This window comes from Mirounga angustirostris, unplaced genomic scaffold (genome assembly GCF_029215605.1).
Source record: "Mirounga angustirostris isolate CCGP_5_RB_7025 unplaced genomic scaffold, mMirAng1.0.hap1 SCAF_8, whole genome shotgun sequence".
Classification (NCBI taxonomy): Eukaryota; Metazoa; Chordata; class Mammalia; order Carnivora; family Phocidae; genus Mirounga; species Mirounga angustirostris.
In genome coordinates, this window is record NW_026991716.1 from 96,943,785 (window position 1) to 96,960,672 (window position 16,888).

At 41.9% G+C, this 16,888-nt stretch overlaps 1 protein-coding gene across 2 annotated transcripts in view; it reads right to left on the minus strand.

Annotated features, from left to right (window-relative positions):
* LAMA4 (laminin subunit alpha 4) overlaps positions 1-16,888 on the minus strand; it is a 150,927-nt gene that overhangs the window by 78,299 nt on the left and 55,740 nt on the right. The window contains exons 5-7 of one of the 2 annotated variants that reach the window (XM_064598016.1): positions 5,878-6,092; positions 3,862-3,930; positions 1,854-2,011 (exon numbers count right to left, since the gene is read on the minus strand). In XM_064598016.1, coding sequence (XP_064454086.1) covers positions 1,854-2,011; positions 3,862-3,930; positions 5,878-6,092 — 442 coding nt within the window. Of the gene's footprint in view, positions 1-1,853; positions 2,012-3,834; positions 3,931-5,877; positions 6,093-16,888 lie in introns of both variants that reach the window. The other variant, XM_064598015.1, reaches the window with a different exon arrangement.

Sequence of the window (16,888 nt, forward strand, 5' to 3'; positions counted from 1 at the left end):
ACCGTGGGGTCTGAAGGCTGCTGTAAGCTGGTATGAAGGTTGGGGTCTGCACAAGGGTTCCAACGGCCTTCAGGGCTGAAATTCTGCAAGCTCTGCTCACTGGGTTGTGCTCGGGTTGTGCTGGCCATGGAGAAAGGGCACATTTTTCTAATTTCACAAAAGCACCCTGTAGACTGGTGGGCTGCCCAGGGTGTCTGGCCTTTACAATTTCAATTTCAAATTTGGCAGACCCTGGAGGAAATGATCAACCCACAAAGATCAATGTAATGTAAAATGTAATGTAAAATGGAGTTTGGAAATTTACTTTCTTTTTCTTTTCTTTTTTTTTTTTTGGAGAAGAAGAGCAATTCTCTTTATTTCAGACCATTTGGCGTCTCTTTTCCGTTTTTGAGGAGTTTGGTCTCATGTAGCTTTACCTGGATTACTTTGAGTAAGCCTTTCAATCCTGACACTGACTTCCTGTCAGCTATAATTATACCTATCTTGAAGTTGTGCTGTTGAGGATAGAGAGTTCAAGCAGCAGGAGGCCTGAGTCTAGGTGACTACTCCGAGAAGTAGTGCCTTCATGTGTCTAAACAGATGAGTGTGGATAAGAATGATTCCTAAGTTTGGGATAGAATGCTCACTAGGAGTCCACCCAGCTCTATGATTTTGTGATTCTTGCTTTACTTTACATTTTGCAAAATTGGCCAATTGCTGTACATATCATTTATTTGCACCTCTAAAAAGTAGAGTAATAAGCACTTTCTAGGGTAGGTACTGTTGCAGCTGCTCTACATATATATCACTTGCTGAATTCTCTCCACAACCCATGAGGTAGGTGCAATAATGATCCTCAATGCCAGTGGAAAAAACTGAAGAATGTGCAGGTCACATAACTAGTGAGTGTCAGAGCTGGGATCTGAATGCAATCGATCTGGTTTCAAAGTTAGTGCTCTTAACTATTATGCGAAATTGATAAAGTAAAAATCTGTGCTGGTATTAATTCCATTATCCTTTCAGTTAATTATTATTGTTTTAAAAAATATCTGTTGGTTATGATGGAAGCCCATAATTTAGAGGGGAAAAAAACACCTCTTAAAGTTTAGATACAGCATGGGGCGCCTGGGTGGCTCAGTCGTTAAGCGTCCGCCTTCGGCTCAGGTCATGATCCCAGGGTCCTGGGATTGAGCCCTGCATCGGACTCCCTGCTCCGCGGGAAGCTGCTTCTCCCTCTCCCACTCCCCCTGCTTGTGTTCCCTCTCTTGCTGTCTCTTTCTCTGTCAAATAAATAAAATCTTAAAAAAAAAAACCCCAAAACAGTTTAGATACAGCAGCACTGTTACAGTTTGTTTTTGACTGTTTATTAGATATTAACCACTAGACCTGTGAGGAGACACTGAGCATGTATGTCTGTGCTTCAGTGTGTGTGTGTGGGAAGATGAGAGAGACTGTGTGTCAGTAAGAAGGAAAGGTAAGTGTGCAAGAGAGAGTGAGCAGGAGAGAGGTTTCTAGAGAAACTCCTCAAAGCACTGCAAATTGAGGTTAAGGTAATGGTAAGTTTGTGGTAAGGACCTGAATAACCAATGCACACTTTTACCAAGGAAATAAGAGTGTTTTCCTTCCCTCGTAGATTGGTACATAGATACTGCTTGTTTTAGTTGTTACATTCTCCACATTAATTTCTTTTATAGATGGCTGCTCTTGTTTTGGCCTGAAGCTCATGGTTACAATAAACTTTTTCTCATTTTCTAGTCTAACAACCCATCTGTAATACAGCCATGGGACTGAGATGATAGAAAGGATAGGAGTTCTAGGAGCAGTCCTGTAAGACCAGCATGAGATCCAGCTAAAGGTACAACATGGCTGCCTACTTTGAGGAGGAAGATGGTGGAGTTGAGTTCATTCACGTGCCTATGAGCAGCCGCACCGGATGAGACACTCAACAGACCAGATTTGCTGTCTTCAATCGAGAGGGCTGCTAATCGAAGGTCATCAATCAGATCCCAGATGCACTTATCACAGCCTGGAGGTAAAACGGACATGTTACTTCTTTAAAACTGAAAGTCAGCGGGGAAGCACGTGCTCTAGTAGATCATTATGTGTACTTCCTTGGTTAATATTATTTTTATGTTTGTTTCCTGAGGAACTGTTCTGGGTCACAGAATCAGTCCTTACACTCAAAGCACACTGGAGTCTAAGATGACTCAAACGGTACATCGGCACTATCCCCACTTAAAACATAACAAAACGAACAAGGCGTGCAACAGGACAAGTAGGCTGTGTGGACACCAATCGCTGAACTGAGAAAGGAAGGAAGCATAAAAGGTCAAGCCATTTGCACGGTGGGTGGGGGAGGAGAAGCACGCTCTCCACTTTTCCTTAGTGGTGGGACAACCCTCTGGGATGGCTCTCTTCATGTCAGGCTTTTGCTTAGTGCCCACTGGCGAAGCTGTTTGGTAGGCACCCCCTCTTTCCTATTCCTATCCCAGGGGTGGCTCAGCGCCTCCGCATGGCCTGACCTCCTGTCTGGATGAACACTTCAGCCAGAAGGGGGTCTGTACAATGTCACTGTGAATATCTGCTCAGTCTGGGCATATGGCGAAGTAGGTCTTGGTTCTCCCCGCTCCTTGCATTTCACATTTGAGTTCTGCTTACCGCTGTCCTCCCCCTCCCCCCCCACCCCCCGCTGCTCCTGGGGGGCCAAGTGCCCACTTGCGGCATACTCAGAAGGACAGCAGACCGTGCTTTGAAACCGGTCTTGACCACTCTCTGAAGCTTTTCTGTTCCCAATCTCTTTTCCTCAGGCTGTTCTCTTTTCCAGAGAACGAATAAATGAAGACTGAAGTGTTAATAGTTGTTAATGTGTTAATTTGTTATTTGAAGTTTAATACGGTCTTATGGACATGCTATCTTAAAGGAATGGCTCCCCAGCCAGCACATCATTTAAGGTCCTTAAAATGACTTTGCTGATCAGTGTGTGAACTTTGCCCTGCTTGTGCCTCACATCCTGTGCCATCTTCTAAGATGTGAATCATCCATAACATTAATCTCTTGTGCTTACAGGCACCGAGAGACCAAGATACTCTCATCTGGGGGAGGGGATACCTAAAGTTAAAATAGTCTTTAAACCACTCTACTTAAAGGCAAATATTAGTTATTTTCTCAGTAAAGGGCTTTCTAAGGCAAACGTTTCCTTAAATCCTAAGAATCAGTCATAGCCTTTTCTAGAAGAAGGGCTTGAAGAGTGCCTGAGAAGTTAAGACCAGCTCTGGGCATTTGCTGTGAAGTGTTTCAGCTGGCTCCTGCACCATCAGGACTGCTCATGATTTGATTGATAGGAATGGCAGAGAAATCCAGGAAAGTAAGACAATAGCTCCATCCCATAAGGCCTGAACATTTTCTTTCTGCTGCCACTTCCGTTTTGGAGTGATTTGGGAAAAGCCACTTAAGTGGCTTAGTGTCCTGGTTTCCCTAGTGTTGTAAAGCATTGTCTGTATATCACATTATCTGAGAATTTGAAGAGATAATATAGAAAGAGGAATTAAAATGAACTCGGTCACTAGGAATTGCTCTTCTGATTCTGCCTTTACCCGCGAGGTAAGATGCTGAATTTAAAGGCTTCATAAAATAAATTTTCTAAAGTAGAGTTGTTTCAGTGTAAATCACCCATTTTACCAATTGGAATCAAGTAGCTTCCGCTTAGGGTCCCCTTGGTGGAGGCACAGACAGGGTTAAAGCCGGGAGGGGGACTTAGGGAGTTTCTAGAGAGGGAATTGCATAGCTCTTCTTAATCCTACACCTGCAGCACATTAGAGAAAGTGGGGTTAGTCAATCATGTACTGTTATTTTTACTTATGGTTGGGCAGTCCATGCCTGTAGGGGGTTCAAAACCTTCTTCCAAGCATTCTCCAGTTACGTTGTCACATGGGCCTCCCCCACAATTGCACACTGTAGGAAACAAAAACAAGAGGTTAGGGATTTGTTTCTTAATGCTTAAAATATGGCAATGTTTTCCTGGTTTCTAGAAATACTGGCTATCAGTATATAGTTCTTCCAACGGGGATTAATTATATTCTTCCTCACGACGGTGTAGAGTCCGTGATCTAGAGATTATGATCCTCACCCAATTAAACCCAGCCCAAGGAGATTTTCAAAGGCGGCCCTGGGGCAAAGTAAATCTACATTTTCTAGGACTCCTCTCCCAACTTTCTGGGATTCTGACATGACTCTACAATTGCTTCAGTCCAAAAAGATCCTGGGAAGTTTCACAAAGTACAAAATGATCCCGGAATCCATCATTCAACTGGAATCTGAGAGCCTTCCTTTCATCACAGACTGATTCTCCAGTTTAATCCAACTCCAGGGTTGATCATTGCCAGGTGTGAGGTAGGAACAGTGCAGCGGGAGGGAGGGAGGGAGGAGGCTCAAGAGCGATTTTTGGCTTCCACGGTGCTTGACCCTTGGCAAGGCTGACTCCAAACCTCCAAATGATAGCTATCGGTGGGATGACTAGGAATAATGTCGTGGAAAGAATCGGGAACATATTTACGTGAATTTAGAAGACCTGAGAGCCCATTATTAATCTACTGATGATTTTCAAGAATGCCTTTTGGAAAAAAAACAAAAAACCCGATCTTATCAGATTGTTCATTTTCCATTGAGTTTCTCAGTAGCAATTCATTTGTAATATTTAAAAAAGATTTCCTAAGCTATTTATGCTAGCCATGAGCTGGAATAGTATTGTGAATTCTCCCCCACCTCTTAACTGTCTCTAAAGAATCATCATAAAAAATTAGCTTCATGAGGGATGCACATTTATTACATTTCAGCTGTGTAATGTTCCACAAAATGTAGATTTATTAAACAATTCAGCAAGATCATACTTTATTGCTTCTAACTTTGGCGTCTTTTCTAAGAGTGCCCTGCACTATGTAGTTTAACGTGTTTAGTAAATGTTTTGAGAATTGGAGCATCAATGTCTAAGGCTTTGATTTTGCCAATACTCTTTTGGATGCCTGCCTGACTGGACACAGAACTCCTCTCTTGTCTCTGGTTTTATGCCTCAGTGCACTTGGCTTTCTTGTAGACATGTTCACTTTTATTGTGACTTCTGCAGCTCATATGTGCCTTCTTCTCAACTTTAAACTCTTTACTTCTTAAAATCTTTTCAGGTGGGAATCTGCTTCAGTGAGGGGATTCCAGTAGAAGCATGCCACAAGAATACAATGCCTCTTCCTCACCCTGTTCCCTCTCAGTCACAAAAGAGTAAGAAATATTCAGTCTCAACCTTCCTTTGCCCTGAGGAAGGCGATTTAACTTTATTTCTGAAGAGTTTCACTCTATGCAGCAAATGGATTAGAGAAATCATGAATAAAATTTGTACATTTTAGTCTAACTGAAGTTTAACCAGGAAGATTTCTTATACTGTCCCTGCAATATTTACCCTGACACTTTGAGGACATTGGGGGATGACTAAACTGTACTCTTGGCTTGCTAATCTATTTCACTAAGAAGTCAGTTTTACCAATCACAACTAGTAAAAGGGACATAGCTTCCAGAATAAGAAAACAGAGGTAAATCTTGCAAATTTTCATTCAAAATTCTGGTCAATGATAGGTAATCCATGGAAGTCTGATTTACTTCTTTGATCAAAATCGGAAGAATATAAGATAAGGTGAAAGTTCATTTGTGTGACTGTCTCATGGTTTATCCTACCCATGAGCTAAGTTGTACCAGTAACCTTGATAAATCATCTACCCCTGGTGAGTTTGGGGTGCACATTCCTAAGAATGCACATTGCCCTGCAAAAGTGACAAGGGGACACTTGCAGTATCTCCCCAACATCGATCCATCTAGATTCAGTGTACATGCTGGCCATGATCTACAGTACCGTACCTGCACAGTTCTTGGCTATCCTGGCATCCCCGTAGTAGCCAGGGGCACAGCGTTCACACTTGAATCCCGTGGTGTTGCGGAGGCAATTCCTACACTGGCCGGTGACCTCATCACAATCTTCAAAGATCAGGTTGGGATCTGAATTTCCACTGCAGTCACATTTCTTACAGGTGCTTCCAATCAGCAAGGGGTTTCCATAGTAACCGGGGGCACATCTGAGGCAGAAATCGCAGGTTAAAAATTTAGCAGCCATAGTTTTTCTTCTCTTTTATCTTCTCTCCTACCTAGAAGAAAGTGTAGTGAATGTATGTGGATTGACCTCCCAGAATTTGTTCCTACTTTCCCATCTTCCTAATAGGGCCAGACTTTGTTTTTAAGGAACCACTCTTCCCTATTGTGTTGAAGCCCATTCGGTTTGGTCAGACCTCCAGATGCACAAGTGTCTAGATACAACTAGCGTGTGGGCAGTTTTGGTTACCTCAACACTAGGGTATGTGGCTGGTATCTGATCGAGAGGTGCCAGATATGCTAAATGTACTGCAGGGGATGCACTACTAGGGCACAGCTAAAATTGGCCAAAATGTTAATATCTGCATTGAGAAACACTGGGATAAATCACCAACTGCCTTGCTATAGTGAATTGTTCAGAGAACCTAAACCCGAGCCAGTTAGTGCCTGGCATTGTCCTGGCTAAAGTAAGTTGGCTGAGAAGTGATTCATTCAGACTGTAGCTCAGGGCTCTTACTTGAGGGGTATGGGAAGACATTCTGTCCATCTGCAGGTGAATGAAGAGGCAGGCAGCACTCAGCTCTGGCAGCCATCTTGTGATGGAGGGAAGCCCGTGTGGAGACAAAGCAGATGGCAGGGTGGAGAGTACCACAGACAAATGAAATTGGAGCCCAGATGGCCATTATTGTGGACATTTTAATATGTGAGCCTACAGAGGCCAGACACCTAACTGCCTTTGTTGTGGGGGCAGAGCTGGTGTCTACAGTCATGCCAGCTGGGTTGTTCATGAGAGACTCCAGCTCATTTGGAGAGTAGAGGCCAAAATCCATCCAGCCTTTGCTGGGCTTGCCAAGCTGTGCCTTCTGGGTGGGGCTGCTTCTGCTCAGAGGAAGAAATGCTTTTCTCTACTTTTCCTGAAGGTGCCTTGTGGGTCAGTAGAGGCCCTACTGTGAGTGGTGGGACCGCAGGCCCCGACCAAGGGGGTAGCTGCTACTCAGCTCCTGTCAACTGTTTCCACACTGTAGCTGTGAGGGAATGGAGGATCTGCGTTGCCAGATGTTCCTATTTTTAAAACAAAAAAGTTGAAGTTTGGGTTTTTATCTGAAATCACTGTTTTTAAACTTTGGCTCAAACTTTATAAGAATACTCTGTGAGCCAAACTACACATGTTTTCTGGCTGGCAATAGCCTCCTCTTTGCTGTGACCCTAAACTAGTGTCAAGATTGGCCAACTGGAGCTGAAGATGCTTTGGGAGTGGCTGGAAAGAATGTGTAGTCACCCCTTCATGGAGCTGAAGGTCAGGTGCAGGAGTGGGTTCTGATGTGAGAGAGAAAAAGAAAGGGAGCCGACGGAGGTTTTTGTGATGATAGCAGAGGTGGGGGAAGGCGGGGCTGGCTTCAGATGCAGGGTGGACTGCGGGCTGGAATAGGGAGACCGGGCTGGGGTGTGGAGGGCCTGGGCTGGGGCGTTGGCCTTGGAGAGGAAAGCAGGAGAGGACTTTCCAAGGAAATCAGGAAGACCTGGCCAATAATAACAAGACATTACATTTTTTAAAAAAAGGATTTCATGATTCAGAATATTTGAAAAATAGAGAAATGAAAAAAAATCACCTATAATCCCAAGATCCTAACAAAATCACTGTCCGACATTTTGCATATGTTCTTCTGGGCTTTATTCCTATGTCTCAGTGTTTTGGTGTAGTTGTAATCTTTATCCCCTCTACTTGCATTGTATCCCATAGCTTCACTGAGGTGAGTTTATTTAGTTACCACAGACACCCAGGAGGTAGGCCACACAGGCCTGGCATGCTGAGGCTGAGAGGCTACTTTGGGTTTCCAGGCTCATATAGCAAGGAATTCACAGTACAAGACCCAGACCTCTGACCCTGATGTTCTTTCCTTCACTCCACCCTGGACCACACTGCTGATGCTATAGATGAATGAATGAATTCATCCAACAGAGGGACAATTCATGTCTATTTTATGTAAGGCGTGGAGAGACAGGAAGAGGAAAAACACACAGCCCATGCCCTGAAAGAACAGGAAGCGAATCAAGCACAATTATATGTAAAATCATGAATTCTAGAAATCGAGGTCCATGAAAAAGATAAGAATAAATGTAAGTGCCACACAACCCATGGAGAGACACCCCGCAGGAGGAAATGTTCAATGAGTTTTGTTATTCATACTCATGTCTTTGCACCTCTGATTTATAGGTTCTCTGGTTCCCAAGCCAGCACAAATCGTTCCTTACGGAGTGCATGGCTGGATTGAGTTGCTATCCTTCACTGCAGTTCACCAAACAGAGAGTATGAGACTCTTGGTCCCATTGAAATGGGACTCAGACCTGCCACCTCAAAGTAGAGTTGGGAATCCTGAGGCTGGGAGTGAAGGACCTTGCCCAAGCTCACAGAAGTCAGATGCCACTTACTTTCTTTTTCTGTTGAATCCCACTGTATCTGACCTCCATAGGTCATCTCTTGGTCTCCCACAAGAGAAAAACCAAATTCTCCATTCTGCAAGTCAGAATCTCAATCACAGGGACAATCTACTTGGTCTTTTGGTGGTCAGTTCAGAGGCCATTCTGAAGTCATAGCCCAAACTTCAACCCTACAGATTTTATAGAATAAGCATGCAAAGGTTTTTTCCCATAGTGCCCTATAATCCCTTACCTTTATAGACAAGAAAACTAAAGTGTGGAGAAGCTAAATAATTTGTTCTTTACTGCAGGGCTCAACCCTATCATCGGACTCCAAGTTTAATGCTCTTTGTATCCTGGGGCACCTGGGTGGCTCAGTTGTTAGGTGTCTGCCTTCAGCTCAGGTCATGATCCCAGGGTCCTGGGATCGAGCCCCGCATCGGGTTCCCTACTCCACGGGAAGCCTGCTTCTCCCTCTCCCACTCCCCCTGCTTGTGTTCCCTCTCTCGCTGTCTCTCTCTCTGTCAAATAAATAAATAAAATCTTAAAAAAAAATGCTCTTTATATCCCACAAGTCTGGCATTAAATGAATTAGCTAATTAATCAATTAGTGATTATAACAATTGAATAATGAAATGCTATCAATGTACCCAATTCCTGCCCTCAAATAACAAATAAAAAAGGTTCAAAAAGACCAGCAGTTGGAATTAGAGTGAGCACTGGAGCCTTGGTACCCAGTAGTCTGGTCCTATCTATTTTCTTCCCCCATTATCTCATTTCTAGCTTTATTAGTGACTTGATTCACTCATGGAAAATAGAGCTGATAAATTTACAGTGTAATCAAAAGAACTGTGGCCTATGAACATTGTCATTTCAGTTAGTGGTCATATTATTTGGGCAAAAGAGGAAACAAAGAAATATGTTTTGGGGAAAAAAGATTTTGATCAAAAACTACTGTTCTGGGAATTTTAGAGCTCTTTTTCTCTCCTCTGCTCTTTCTCTTTTGCTTCACTTCCTAGGGCCATACAGCTGTCAATGAGTACTTTTACCAAGGTTGCCAAAACTCCCAGGTGGCACAGAAGTCTTTCTGGGAGGGGTGCCTTTCTATAGCCGTCACTGGGGTTAAATTAAACTCTGAAACAAACAAACAAAACAAAACACCTGTTACATCGTAGGTGCCATTATAAATGCTTTTTACTTCTCTATGAAAGACTGATAAATAAGGCTAGGAAAATGTATCCATTCAAGGTCACAGGGTAAGAATCCAGAACGGGGGCAAGGTAGAGAGTAGGGAGTCATAGAAGAATTCTATACAGATAACAGAGTTGATAGTGTAAGTTTGAAAAAACATTGTGCCTTCAGAAAGAATCAGACTAAACCCTGGAATCACAAGCCTCAATAAATGTTAGCTTTCTCTTCCTACTCCTCCCCTTCTTTATTCGTTTCTATCATCAAGGCCATCATCAACATCATTATCACTGTCATCATCATTATCTCTGATGATACTATATTCAGCCTTTCCTGTTAGGGTTTATTTTTTTTATTTTTTTTATTTTAAAGATTTTATTTATTTGACAGAGAGAGAGATAGCGAGAGCAGGAGCACAAGCTGGGGAGTGGGAGAGGGAAAGGAGGCTTCCCGCTGAGCAGGGAGCCCGATGTGGGACTTGATCCCAGGACCCTGGGATCATGACCTGAGCCGAAGGCAGACGCTTAACGACTGAGCCACCCAGGCGCCCTCCTGTTAGGGTTTTAAGGTCCCCTTGGATTTGCTTTAATTTGCCCCATTCTTCCCTCTTGATCCTTAAGCAATATGATCCACATGATAAATCCTCATACTGTCTTAGCATGTCTTTCACTCTACTGCAAAACTGAATGGATGAAGGAATATTATTAAAGCTGCCATGGGAGAGAATGTGGAATACTGAGGTATTGAGATCATACACATTTATGAACTGAAAACTCTGGATTGAACATCAAAGCTCCTGGGTTTTGGTTTTGGGTTTACCCCTAACCAATTATGACTTAGATTAGGTCTAATGGCTCTGGGTCTCAGGCTCCTCATCTTTATTATTTTATTTTATTTTATTTTTCATATATTGCACTGTTTCAGAGGGACAGATCTGAGATTCAACAGTCTTGCACAATTCACAGTGCTTACCAGAGCACATACCCTCCCCAGTGTCTATCACCCAGTCACCCCATCCCTCCCACCCCACCCCCCACTCCAGCAACCCTCAGTTTGTTTCCTGAGATTAAGAATTCCTCATATCAGTGAGATCATATGATACATGTCTTTCTCTGTTTGACTTATTTCACTCAACATAATACCCTCCAGTTCCATCCACATCGTTGCAAATGGCAAGATCTCATTCCTTTTGATGGCTGCATAATATTCCATTGTATATATATACCACATCTTCTTTATCCATTCATCTGTTGATGGACATCTTGGCTCTTCCACAGTTTGGCTATTGGGGACATTGCTGCTATAAACATCGGGGTGCATGTATCCTTTCAGATCCCTACTTTTGTATCTTTGGGGTAAATACCCAGTAGTGCAATTGCTGGATCATAGGGTAGCTCTATTTTCAACTTTTTGAGGAACCTCCATACTGTTTTCCAGAGTGGCTGCATCAGCTTGCATTCCCACCAACAGTGTAGGAGGGTTCCCCTTTCTCCGCATCCCTGCCAACATCTGTCATTTCCTGACTTGTTAATTTTAGCCATTCTGACTGGTGTGAGGTGGTATCTCATTGAGGTTTTGATTTGGATTTCCCTGATGCCGAGCAATGTTGAGCACTTTTTCATGTGTCTGTTGGTCATTTGGATGTCTTCTTTGGAAAAATGTCTGTTCATGTCTTCTGCCCATTTCTTGATTAGATCATTTGTTCTTTGGGTGTTGACTTTAAGAAGTTCTTTATAGATTTTGGATACTAGCCCTTTATCTGATATGTCATTTGCAAATATCTTCTCCCATTCTGTCGGTTGTCTTTTGGTTTTGTGACTGTTTCCTTTGCTTTGCAAAAGCTTTTCATCTTGATGAAGTCCCAATAGTTCATTTTTGCCCTTGCTTCCCTTGCCTCTGGCGATGTTTCTAGGAAGAAGTTGCTGCAGCTGAGGTCGAAGAGGTTGCTGCCTGTGTTCTCCTCTAGGATTTTGATGGATTCCTGTCTCACATTGAGGTCTTTCAACCATTTTGAGCCTATTTTCTGTGTGGTGTAAGGAAATGGTCCAGTTTCATTCTTCTGCATGTGGCTGTCCGATTTTCCCAACACCATTTGTTGAAGAGACTGTCTTTTTTCCATCGGACATTCTTTCCTGCTTTGTCAAAGATTAGTTGACCATAGAGGTGAGGGTCCATTTCTGGGCTCTCTATTCTGTTCCATTGATCTGTGTGTCTGTTTTTGTGCCAGTACCATACTGTCTTGATGATGACAGCTTTGTAATAGAGCTGGAAGTCTGGAATTGTGATGCCGCCAGCTTTGCTTTTCTTTTTCAACATTCCTCTGGCTATGCGGGGTCTTTTCTGGTTCCATACACATTTTAGGTTTATTTGTTCCATTTCTTTGAAAAAAGTGGATGGTGTTTTGATGGAGATTGCATTGAATGTGTAGATTGCTCTAGGTAGCATTGACATCTTCACGATATTTGTTCTTCCAATCCATGAGCATAGAACATTTTTCCATTTCTTTGTGTCTTCCTCAATTTCTTTCATGAGTATTTTATAGTTTTCTGAGTACACATCCTTTGCCTCTTTGGTTAGATTTATTCCTAGGTATCTTATGGTTTTGGGTGCAATTGTAAATGGGATCGACTCCTTAATTTCTCTTTCTTCTCTCTTGTTGTTGGTGTATAGGAATGCCCCTGACTTCTGTGCATTGATTTTATATCCTGCCACTTTACTGAATTCCTGTATGAGTTCTAGCAGTTTTGGGGTGGAGTCTTTGGGGTTTTCCACATAAAGTATCATATCATCTGCAAAGAGTGAGAGTTTGACTTCTTCTTTGCTAATTTGGATGCCTTTTATTTCTTTTTGTTGTCTGATTGATGTGGCTAGGACTTCCAATACTATGTTGAATAGCAGTGGTGATAGTGGACATCCCTGCCGCGTTCCTGACCTTAGGGGGAAAGCTCTCAGTTTTTCCCCATTGAGAATGATATTCACTGTAGGTGTTTCATAGATGGCTTTTATGATATTGAGGTATGTACCCTCTATGCCTATACTCTAAGGGTTTTGATCAAGAAAGGATGTTGTACTTTGTCAAATGCTTTTTCTGCATCTATTGAGAGGATCATATGATTCTTGTTCTCTTTTTGTTAATGTATTGTATCACGTTGATTGATTTGCGGATGTTGAACCAACCCTGCAACCCAGGGATAAATCCCACTTGGTTGTGGTGAATAATCCTTTTAATGTACTGTTGGATCCTATTGGCTAGTATTTTGGTGAGAATTTTTGCATCCATGTTCATCAAGGATATTGGTCTGTAATTCTCCTTTTTGATGGGGTCTTTGTCTGGTTTTGGGATCAACGTAATGCTGGCCTCATAAAATGAGTTTGGAAGTTTTCCTTCCATTTCTATTTTTTGGAACAGTTTCAGAAGAATAGGTATTAATTCTTTAAATGTTTGGTAGAATTCCCCTGGGAAGCCATCTGTCCCTGGGCTTTTGTTTGTTGGGAGATTTTTGATGACTGCTTCAATTTCCTTAGTGGTTATAGGTCTGTTCAGGTTTTCTATTTCTTCCTGGTTCAGTGTTGGTAGTTGATACATCTCTAGGAATGCACCCATTTCTTCCAGGTTATCTAATTTGCTGGCATAGAGTTGCTCATAATATGTTCTTATAATTGTTTGTATTTCTTTGGTGTTGGTTGTGATCTCTCCTCTTTCATTCATGATTTTGTTGATTTGGGTCATTTCTCTCTTCTTTTTGATAAGTCTGGCCAGGGGTTTATCAATCTTGTTAATTCTTTCAAAGAACCAGCTCCTAGTTTCATTGATCTGTTCTACTCTTCTTTTGGTTTCTATTTCATTGATTTCTGCTCTGATCTTTATTATTTCTCTTCTCCTGCTGGGTTTAGGCTTTATTTGCTGTTCTTTCTCCAGCTCCTTTAGGTGTAGGGTTAGGTTGTATACTTGAGAACTCTCTTGTTTCTTGAGAAAGGCTTGTATTGCTATATGCTTTCCTCTTAGGACTGCCTTTGCTGCATCCCAAAGATTTTGAATAGTTGTGTTTTCATTTTCATTGGTTTCCATGAATTTTTTAAATTATTCTTTAATTTCCTGGTTGACCCATTCATTCTTCAAAGGATGCTCTTTAGCCTCCATGTATTTGAGTTCTTTCTGACTTTCCTCTTGTGATTGAGTTCTAGTTTCAAAGCATTGTGGTCTGAAAATATGCAGGGAATGATCCCAATCTTTTGGTACCAGTTGAGACCTGATTTATGACCTAGGATGTGATCTATTCTGGAGAATGTTCCATGGGCACTAGAGAAGAATGTGTATTCCGTTGCTTTGGGGTGGAATGTTCTGAATATGTCTGTGAAGTCCATTTGGTCCAGTGTGTCATTTAAAGTCTTTATTTCCTTGTTGATCTTTTGCTTAGATGATCTGTCCATTGCAGTGAGGGGGGTGTTAAAGTCCCCCACTATTATTGTATTGTTGTCGAAGTGTTTCTTTGCTTTTGTTATTAATTGCCTTATACAATTGGCTGATCCCATGTTAGGGGCATAGATATTTATAATTGTTAGATCTTCTTGTTGGATAGACCCTTCAAGTAGAATATAGTGTTCTTCCTCATCTCTTATTCCAGTCTTTGGTTTAAAATCTAATTTGTCTGATATAAGGATTGCCACCCCAGCTTTCTTTTGGTATCCATTACCATGGTAAATGGTTTTTCACACCCTCACTTTCAATCTGGGGGTGTCTTTGGGTCTAAAATGAGTCTCTTGCAGACAGCATATCAATGGGTCTTGTTTTTTTATCCAATCTGATAGCCTGTGTCTTTTGATTGGGGCATTTAGCCCATTTACATTCAGGGTAACTATTGAAAGATGTGAATTTAGTGCCATTGTATTGCCTGTAAGGTGACCGTTACTGTATATTGTGACTGTACTGTATATTTCTGGTCTATGTTACTTTTAGGCTCTTTCTTTGCTTAGAGGACCCCTTTCAATATTTCTTGTAGGGCTGGTTTCGGGTTTGCAAATTCCTTTAGTTTTTGTTTGTCCTGGAAGCTTTTTATTTCTCCTTCAATTTTCAATGACAGCCTAGCTGGATATAGTATTCTTGGCTGCATATTTTTCTCATTTAGTGCTCTGAATATATCCTGCCAGTCCTTCTGGCCTGCCATGTCTCTGTGGATAGGTCTGTTGCCAATCTAATGTTTCTACCATTGTAGGTTACATATCTCTTCTCCCAAGCTGCTTTCAGGATCTTCTCTTTGTCTCTGAGACTCGCAGTTTTACTATTAGATGTCGGGGTATTGACCTATTTTTATTGATTTTGAAAGGGGTTCTCTGTCCTTCCTGGATTTTGATGCCTGTTTCCTTCCCCAAATTAGGGAAGTTCTCTGCTATAATTTGCTCCAATATACCTTCTGCCCCTCTCTCCCTTTCTTCTTCTTCTGGGATCCCAATTATTCTAATGTTGTTTTGTCTTATGGTATCACTTATCTCTCGAATTCTGCCCTCGTGATCCAGTAGTTGTTTATCTCTCTTTTTCTCAGCTCCTTTATTTTTCATCATTTGGTCTTCTATTTCACAAATTCTCTCTTCTGCCTCATTTATCCTAGCAGTTAGTGCCCCCATATTTGATTGCACCTCATTAATAGCCTTTTTGATTTCTACTTGGTTAGATTTTAGTTCTTTTACTTCTCCAGAAAGGGTTTCTCTAATAACTTCCATGCTTTTTTCAAGCCCAGCTAGTATCTTTAAAGTGATGATTCTGAACTCTAGATCTGACATCGTACTAATGTCCATATTGAGTAGGTCCCTGGCAGTCGGTACTGCCTCTTTTTTTGTTGTTGTTGAGGTGATTTTTTCTGTCTTGTCATTTTGTGCAGAGGAGAATAGATTAATGAAAGAAGAAAATGCTAGCAGGGTAACAACGTCCCCAGAAAATATACTCTAAATGAATCAGAAAAGACCTGAAGCAGTTGGAAAAGAAAGGGAAAGAGAGAAAAAAGAAAAAGAAAAGAAAAAGAAAAAGATAAAGATAAAGATAAAAACAAACAAAAACAAAACAAAACAAAACAACAACAAAAAACCAGAATGAGATCAAATATGATCAGGCTGGTATATAGATCAGTGCCACACACTAGATTTGGGATGTATTTTGGTCTGTTAGAAGAAAGTGCCTCCCAAAATTTTAAAGAAAGAAAAACTTATATATGTACAAAAATAAGGGTTGATATGATGAAGGGATGGAATATGACTGTAAAGATGGAAATTATAAAAAATTTTATAACAGGAATTGATAAGAAGTTGTTTGAAAAAAGAAAGAAGAGGATTTAAAAAAAGAAAAAAGAAAAAAAAGGGAGAGAATGTGAACAGGCAGGGGAGTAGAAAAAGCCATATACTAGAGATTTAGGGTATATTTTGATCTGTTAGAAGAAACTATCTCAAAATTTTAAAGAGAGAACAACTTATATATATATGCCAAAAATACAGGTAGCTACTATGAAGGGATAGAATATGACTCTAAAAATGAAAAATAAAAATGTTTTTAAAAAAAGGGATTGATAAGATGTTGGTTGAAAAAGGGAAAAAGAAAAATTCAAAAAAAAAAAAGACAGTTAAAAAAAAATTAACTTTGAAAGACTAAAGAATCATGGTAAAAAAGCCATGAACTCTATGTGCAGTATTCCCCTAGCGCTGGAGTTCTGCTGTTCTCATTGATGGGTAAACTTGGTCTTGGATGGCTGTTCTCGCTGATCTTCTGGGGGAGGGGCCTGTTGCCATGGTTTCCAAATGTCTTTGCCGGAGGCGGAATTGCCCCGCCCTTGCCCCCTCCCGGCTAAGTAATCTGCTCGGGTTTGTTCTCCAGAGCGTTTGTTCCCTGCGAGCTTTCCGTACAGCTTTGGAGGCGGAGAGTGAAAATGGCGGCCTGCCAATCTCCACCCCGGAGGAGCCGAGAACTCGGGGCCCGCTTCTCAGTGAGCCCCCAGAGAAAAGCCCTCAGTCACTCCCGTCTCCCCGGTCTCCGGCCACACTCCGTGCTCACCCGGCCTGGGACCGCGCGTTTTTATCTCTGGCACCCGACCCCGGGTGGGGTCTCCAAACCCAGCAGATCCCTGAGGTGCAGTCCCGCGCGGCTCCTCCCGGGGGAGGAAGGTGAGTCTCCCCGGATCTGCCGCTTGTTGGG